The sequence below is a fragment of the Physella acuta genome, unplaced genomic scaffold (assembly GCF_028476545.2).
Source record: "Physella acuta isolate Inbredline_101_S28 unplaced genomic scaffold, ASM2847654v3 ptg000017l, whole genome shotgun sequence".
NCBI classification, from domain to species: domain Eukaryota; kingdom Metazoa; phylum Mollusca; class Gastropoda; family Physidae; genus Physella; species Physella acuta.
Window position 1 is genome coordinate 948149 of NW_026731537.1, and position 8586 is coordinate 956734.

The 8586-nt window shown below is 36.4% G+C and overlaps 1 protein-coding gene across 1 annotated transcript in view; it reads right to left on the bottom strand.

Moving 5' to 3' along the window:
- The window catches only part of LOC131937461 (gamma-aminobutyric acid receptor subunit alpha-1), a 34523-nt gene extending 26232 nt beyond the window's left edge, over positions 1-8291 (bottom strand). The window contains exons 1-2 of the mRNA XM_059294920.1: positions 8177-8291; positions 2823-2948 (exon numbers count right to left, since the gene is read on the bottom strand). Of these exons, the coding sequence (XP_059150903.1) occupies positions 2823-2896 (74 nt within the window). The 5' untranslated portion in view covers positions 2897-2948; positions 8177-8291. The remainder of the gene's footprint in view (positions 1-2822; positions 2949-8176) is intronic.
- Positions 8292-8586: the final 295 nt, after the last annotated feature.

Consider the following 8586-nt stretch of genomic DNA (forward strand, 5'->3'; position numbering starts at 1 on the left):
GCTAATCGCAGATTAAACAGAATTCTGATAGACATAGATCTCTGTTTAGCTAATCGCAGATTAAGTAAAATTCTGCTAGACATAGATCTCGGTTTAGCTAATCGCAGATTAAGTAAAATTCTGCTAGACATAGATCTTGGTTTAGCTAATCGCAGATTAAGTAGGACTCTGCTAGACATAGATCTTGGTTTAGCTAATCGCAGATTAAGTAGGATTCTGCTAGACATAGATCTTGGTTTAGCTAATCGCAGATTAAGTAAGATTCTGCTAGACATAGATCTTGGTTTAGCTAATCGCAGATTAAGTAAGATTCTACTACATAGATCTTGGTTTAGCGACCTGATTCTTGACGGTCAATGAAGTATGTCATTTTATCGTTGAAATTTTCAGCAATAAAGGAAATGAGGTTACGACAGATTAATACGAGTTTTGTGTTGCATTTCTCGTTGATTTTAAAGCTAATTTTAGATTACATACATTTGAATTGTACAAAGTAAGTTATAAAAATATCAAATACATACGATGTTGCACTTAATTTCTCCCTTTCTTTTTTAAAAACCCTCCCATACCGTGAATAGCCTCTGTCCCTATAGACGGTTGACGTCATTTATGGACGGCACTTAAAAACATCGATCCTTTATGGACGGCACATATAATACCGGCTCCTACTCTAAAAACGAAATCACTTGCCAACAGTGAAGTACTTCACAACAAGACGACTTAAAATATGTAACAGTGTCAGTAAAGTTGTTTAACTGTGTCAGTAAAGTTTAAAATATATAACGGTGTCACTAATGTTAGTTTAAGTAGGTGTGTGGAAATGTGCGGTACTGTGATACCGCTTTTTTTTTAATTGGCCAGGGCGAATCCTGGTCGGAACGACGAAATAAAAAGTAAATAAAACTGAATTCACTAAATTACTTCAGCTCTGTTTTATCTACTTGTCAATCATCTTGGTTATAGTACTTGTTTATAGTGCTTTTAGCGCAATTTCCATTCTGGAGATTTGCGTTTATTAACTCGTCTTTTCTGGGAATGGATGTATGGATGTGTGTCCGCAGCTTTAAGTCGTATCTCCTCGTCAGCGAAGCAATATCGAGATCTAGTTCCAAAAGCAAATATGTTAATGAAGTTCCGACGATGATAGTGGGCCAAAAAAATTCCCGGAATTCCTTCCTGGATTTCGCAGAAAAGCCAAAAAACCTCGGAAAAATGCAGTTTTGGCCCAGATCTCGGCAACCAGACCACTTAGCGACTTGAATGCCATAATTTAGAACAATATTGCCGAAGAAAGTTTTCAAAAATATCCCTTCGTTCGGTCACAATTTTTTTTTAAACTTACATTATACATAATACACTACAGTACTATGTAGCAATATATAGATATCTATTTTTCGCTATCTTTTAGTTCTTGCTATAAGTTTATTTTATTTTATTACTTATTTACTTATTAATTCAAACGTTATTTTTGTACCCTATTAATTTATTTATAATTTATATGAGAGTGATAGGGAGTTACAATTACAAGGTTTTGTTTCGCTAGGCCTAATCATTTTTTCACATTTTTTAAAAACAATAGAGTTATATGACTAAAAACCACTGCGCGCCTACTGAACGTGATGGCGCAGCCATGGAACGTGATGACGCATCTATTGAACGTGATGACGCGTACATAAGGAAATTGCGCTTAAATTGTCACTAGACTTAGACACGTACAGACAGACACATGAACTTACACACACTTACCTGTTGCTGATGTACACACTATCCTATCTGTTGCTGATGTACACACTAACCCACCTGTTGCTGATGTACACACTAATCTACCTGTTGCTGATGTACACACTAACATACCTGTTGCTGATGTACACACTAATCTACCTGTTGCTGATGTACACACTAACCTATCTGTTGCTGATGTACACACTAATCCACCTGTTGCTGATGTACACACTAATCTACCTGTTGCTGATGTACACACTAACATACCTGTTGCTGATGTACACACTAATCTACCTGTTGCTGATGTACACACTAACCTATATGTTGCTGATGTACACACTAACCCACCTGTTGCTGATGTACACACTAATCTACCTGTTGCTGATGTACACACTAACCTATCTGTTGCTGATGTACACACTAACATACCTGTTGCTGATGTACACACTAACCCACCTGTTGTTTATGTACACACTAACATACCTGTTGCTGATGTACACACTAACCTATCTGTTACTGATGTACACACTAACCTATATGTGGTGATGTAATGTGTATGATAGGTGAATACGTGGAACGGATCACTGCGTGTGTGTATGTATCATGTAGTGAGACGCGAGGCCGGGTGTGTTGACGTGTATGTTGTTGTACGGAGTGAACGAGGATACAAGGGAAGCGACTGGTCGGGTGACAGTGGCTGTGTTGTGAGCGGGAGAAAGGTGGTGTGTAGGAATGAATGCGGAGGACAGTTGAAAGTTGGAGTGAAAGCAAACAGGTTGATGTGGGACTAGGTGGCGCGTTTAAGAGAAATAAAGGATACTGTGATACCGAGCCTCAATCGTGTTGGTTGTGTATTCTTTGAGATTCTGACACCCTCACACTATATGTTGCTGATGTACACACTAACACACCTGTTGCTGATGTACACACTAACCCACCTGTTGCTGATGTACACACTAACACACCTGTTGCTGATGTACACACTAACCCACCTGTTGCTGATGTACACACTAACCCACCTGTTGCTGATGTACATACTAACACACCTGTTGCTGATGTACACACTAACACACCTGTTGCTCATGTACACACGAACCCACCTGTTGAGAACGACGGAGACGACGATGAAGATCCCCCACCTCAGGCTAGGTGTAACAGCATTTGACCTTGACATTGCCTTGGTGATGTCATCAAACTTGACACAATGTTCACTCACATGACAAGAACTGAAATCAACAAAAACAACTTGCCATATTAGTCCACATTTTAAATCAACAAAAACAACTTGACATACCAATCCACATTTGAAATTAACAAAAACAACTTGCCATACTAATCCACATTTGAAATCAACAAAAACAACTTGCCATACTAATCCACATTTTAAACAAACAAAAACAACTTGCCATACTAATCCACATTTGAAATTAACAAAAACAACTTGTCATACTAATCCACATTTGAAATCAACAAAAACAACTTGCCATACTAATCCACATTTGAAATTAACAAAAACAACTTGCCATACTAATCCACATTTTAAACAAACAAAAACAACTTGCCATACTAATCCACATTTGAAATCAACAAAAACAACTTGCCATACTAATTCACATTTTAAACAAACAAAAACAACTTGCCATACTAATCCACATTTGAAATCAACAAAAACAACTAGCCATACTATTCCACATTTGAAATCAACAAAAACAACTTGCCATACTAATCCACATTTGAAATTAACAAAAACAACTTGCCATACTAATCCACATTTTAAACAAAAACAACTTGCCATATTAGTCCACATTTTAAACAAAAACAACTTGCCATATTAGTCCACATTTTAAACAAACAAAAACAACTTGCCATATTAGTCCACATTTTAAACAAACAAAAACAACTTGCCATACTAATCCACATTTGAAATTAACAAAAACAACTTGTCATACTAATCCACATTTTAAACAAACAAAAACAACTTGCCATACTAATCCACATTTGAAATCAACAAAAACAACTAGCCATACTATTCCACATTTGAAATCAACAAAAACAACTTGCCATACTAATCCACATTTGAAATTAACAAAAACAACTTGCCATACTAATCCACATTTTAAACAAACAAAAACAACTTGCCATACTAATCCACATTTGAAATTAACAAAAACAACTTGCCATACTAATCCACATTTGAAATTAACAAAAACAACTTGCCATACTAATCCACATTTGAAATTAACAAAAAACAACTTGCCATACTAATCCACATTTGAAATTAACAAAAACAACTTGTCATACTAATCCACATTTTAAATTAACAAAAACAACTTGCCATACTAATCCACATTTGAAATTAACAAAAACAACTTGCCATACTAATCCACATTTGAAATCAACAAAAACAACTTGCCATACTAATCCACATTTTAAACAAACAAAAACAACTTGCCATACTAAACCACATTTTAAACAAACAAAAACAACTTGCCATACTAAACCACATTTTAAACAAACAAAAACAACTTGCCATACTAAACCACATTTTAAACAAACAAAAACAACTTGCCATACTAAACCACATTTTAAACAAACAAAAACAACTTGCCATACTAAACCACATTTTAAACAAACAAAAACAACTTGCCATACTAAACCACATTTTAAACAAACAAAAACAACTTGCCATACTAAACCACATTTTAAACAAACAAAAACAACTTGCCATACTAAACCACATTTTAAACAAACAAAAACAACTTGCCATACTAATCCACATTTGAAATTAACAAAAACAACTTGCCATACCAATCCACATTTGAAATAAACCGGATTGTTTAAATAAAACAAATATAAAAACTTTATAGCGACAAGCTTTTAAATGCACTGAAAATAAGAAAATAAATGTAATTTACTTTCCTTAATAGAAGCTTTGGTCGCTCATGAGATTTTTTTATATATTTGACCGACAAATGCTGTTAATAAAAAAAAGTAAATTAGTTTTATTTTCTTATTTTCAGTGCATTTAAAAGCTTGTCGCTATAAAAGTTTTCTATATTTGTTTTATATTCTCCTTTTTAATGATTCATAATTCATGAAGTTGACACGACTAAAAATATTATTAACTTTAAAACACCATTGGTAGCACGTGATATCTAAAAGACGATTATCTGCTCCTTGAAAGCAGTCGTTTGTGACCATATTTTAGAGACGACAGAAAGTTCTTAATTTTTGTTTACCTCCCCTTAGTTTCAAATCGTTTAAAAACTTTATTATCTGCCCCTAGATTGAGAACTCTACGATTGTAAACATTCTCGTGAACCACCAGACTGTTAGGGTGATCGCGTCTAGCTAGTTATATCACCTTCTGTTATTGAGCATAGTAATCTATCGAGTGATTGAATTGTGTTATCCCCCCACCCCTTACTACCAACCGTTTAATTGATTTTAATTAAACATCTAATTACATAAAAAAATTAGAGAGACCTATATTATCATCAAAGTGGAACGTATCTGGAAAGTTTGAACGAAATCGCTGCATTAGAAGTGGGTCAAAATTGCGTTACAAGATTTGCCACAAACCCACAAACAAACAAACAGACGTTGCAAACTAAATGTAAGCTTGTAAATATGTCGATTCTCCTAATGTCGAAAAACAAACGTGTGAGTTACAAACTGAAACAGATGAAGCGTGGCTAAACATGAGAGAAAACTGTCCTGAAAATCAAAACTAGTTTTGTACAGCTATTTGCCATTTACTTGGCAAAAGTTTGAGAACAAAGCTAATGGCAAAAAATGTACAAAACTAGTTGGTTCTATGGTGAGTAAATCACAGGAGTATCTTGAATAAGACGCAAAGAAATTTTCAGTGGATTACAAAAAATAAGTTTTAATAAATGTGTATCAATGTTTGTTTTTATATAGGCCTATATCAAAACAAAATCTGTCACATTGAATGTTAACTGACAAGTATTTCCAGACAAACGTGGTTTGAATAACTTTAAAAATTGAATCTGACTTTACAGGATAACAAACGTATCAAAAAAATCTTTTAGTCTTATAAATAAATAAACCGGGAGTGATCTCCCCTAAACTTTTGAAAAATTCAAAGTAGAAAAAGTACCACTTCCGGTTATCGGAAATCGCTCAAAAGTTGATACGGATCTACTATTTTGATAAAAAAAACTTATATATGAAATTTCATCAACCTAGCTGTAACGGTACTCAAGTTATCGTGTTTACACACACACACACACACACACATACGCACGCACGCACGCACACACACAGACAGACAGACACACAGACATACGGACAAGATTGCAAAATTATGTTTTTCCGTATCAGTGGGGTGTAAAACGTCGAGATTTATAAAATCTCGATTTTTTTGCACGATTACAAGACTTTCTCTATACTTCGTATATACGAGAAAGTAAAAACCACGGAATGTACTGTACATATTGCATTTCACAGAATCTCAAAAAATGTTAGAAGAGAGATCTAGAAATTTAGGGAAATCGAAATCTTGAGAAAAGTTTAGATAAAGAAATAAATGAGCGAAAATGTTTCGAAACCTTATGTACACATGAGGAAATTGTTATTGGGTGGGATGGTTGCAGGAATGGAAATATGTCAGTTTCAACATGTTGAAAAAGTCTAGTTTCAACATTTACAATTGTTGAACAAAGTCTAATGTCAACATTTACAATATAGATGTTGAACAAAGTCTAATGTCAACATTTACATTTAGATGTTGAACACAGTCTAGTTTCAACATTTACAATTGTTGAACATTATACAATGTAGATGTTGAAAAAAGTCTAGTTTCAACATTTACAATTGTTGAACATTATACAATGTAGATGTTGAAAAAAGTCTAGTTTCAACATTTACAATTGTAGAACATTATACAATGTAGATGTTGAAAAAAGTCTAGTTTCAACATTTACAATTGTTGAACATTATACAATGTAGATGTTGAAAAAAGTCTAGTTTCAACATTTACAATTGTTGAACATTATACAATGTAGATGTTGAACAAAATCTAGATTCAACATTTACAATTGTTGAACATAGTTTCAACATTTACAATTGTTGAACATTATACAATGTAGACGTTGAACAAAGTCTAGACGCCATTAGCAGAAAACCTTTTGTTTGAATTTATCGATTTATTCTTTACAATTCTACATACACTTCCTCGTTGGTGTCTTAGTGGGGGAGAGTGGGGGTGGTTGGCTTTACAGGGGGAGGGAGGGGCCTGCACAGGGGGAGAGGGAGGGGCTCATAGGGGACGGGGCTTCACAGGGGAAGGGGGGGGGGCTTCACATGGGGAGGGTGCTGCACAGCCATGGGGGGGGGGGGGGGGAAGGGGGCTTCACGGTGGTAATAGAGTGAGAACAGTTTTGAGAAGTAGAGAGTAGTTAATAGAATGAGGAGTAGGGTTGTAATATAAGTTGTGATGTGTTCATGTGATGAGGTGTTCATGTGGTGAGGTGTTCATGTAATGAGGTGTTCATGTAATGAGGTGTTCATGTGGTGAGGTGTTCATGTGATGAGGTGTTCATGTGATGAGGTTTTCACGTGGTGAGGTTTTCATGTGATGAGGTGTTTATGTAATGAGGTGTTCATGTGATGAGGTGTTCATGTGATGAGGTTTTCATGTAATTGATGTGTTCATGTAATTGAGAAATACTTTGCTGTGTTACCTGTCTTCTGTCTCGATGTAGTTTGTTGTGTGTTTTGTGTTGACCATATAACCAAATCAATTTGCCAAATCTCGAACACCTAATTACACAACTGATACCTCGGCACCTCACACAGAAAATTTGTTTTAACGCCGGTCTTTTAAACTACTGAACACCGTCCGTATAAACTACTGGACACCGTCCGTAGGATGCTGTACTGTGTAGTAAAAAAAAACACACACACACACACACTGAATGAAATTCATGTCTGCTGTGATGGCAGCTACTTCTTTCTTCAAGAGATTGAGTGACCACTAGTGACCAGTCCATACCCTTCCCCCCCCCCCCCCCCCCTCCCATCTGATGAGACCTTAATGGTACATAGACTTAACTTAATGGACGACACAAATCTAATAACGTCTTAACGTGAAAGGAAATATTATCCCCACCCCACCATAGCGGGAAGTTGTGGGCAACTCGAGTAGCCCCGGGGGTACCGCCCCTTGGGACCGCTCAACGTAACACGAGAAATCTTTAGGCAAAAGAAAAGATAAATTTACTGGAGCTAAGAAAATTCGTTATTTGAAAAAAAAAACCCCACAATCTTTAGACACTTTTTGACGGCAGTCACAAAACCAGGCAGTCACAGAACCAACTGTACAGTCTGAATTACTTTAAGCTCAGACAAGTTGACTTCAGACAAGCTCAGTCATTGAGCTCCGTCTATTTAGGCTACCAAGAAAATATGGAAATAAGCTGTAACGTACCTGTTAATCAATCAGGGGTCAGACGTGGGGCCAGGCCTCATCCTCCATATGCCGATTGTTTTTTCAAGTAAGCCATCAGAAGCCATCCACTCTATGCGCCACTACTGGCCGGGCCGAATGAGGGAGAAGGTTGGCGGCAAACGGGAGATAACTCGCGATCGCTCTCCACCGGAAGCACAATGTGTCGCGTGCTCGTTGGGCGGGGATTGTTCGGTTGTCACGTGATCAGATGATACGTGCTCCATCATTATCTGCTCATAGTTCTTTAGCATGGGTCTGTAACATGGGTCTGTAACATGGGCCTGTAACATGGGTCTGTAACATGGGTCTGTAACATGGGTCTTTAGCATGGGTCTGTAACATGGGTCTGTAACATGGGTCTGTAACATGGGTCTTTAGCATGGGTCTGT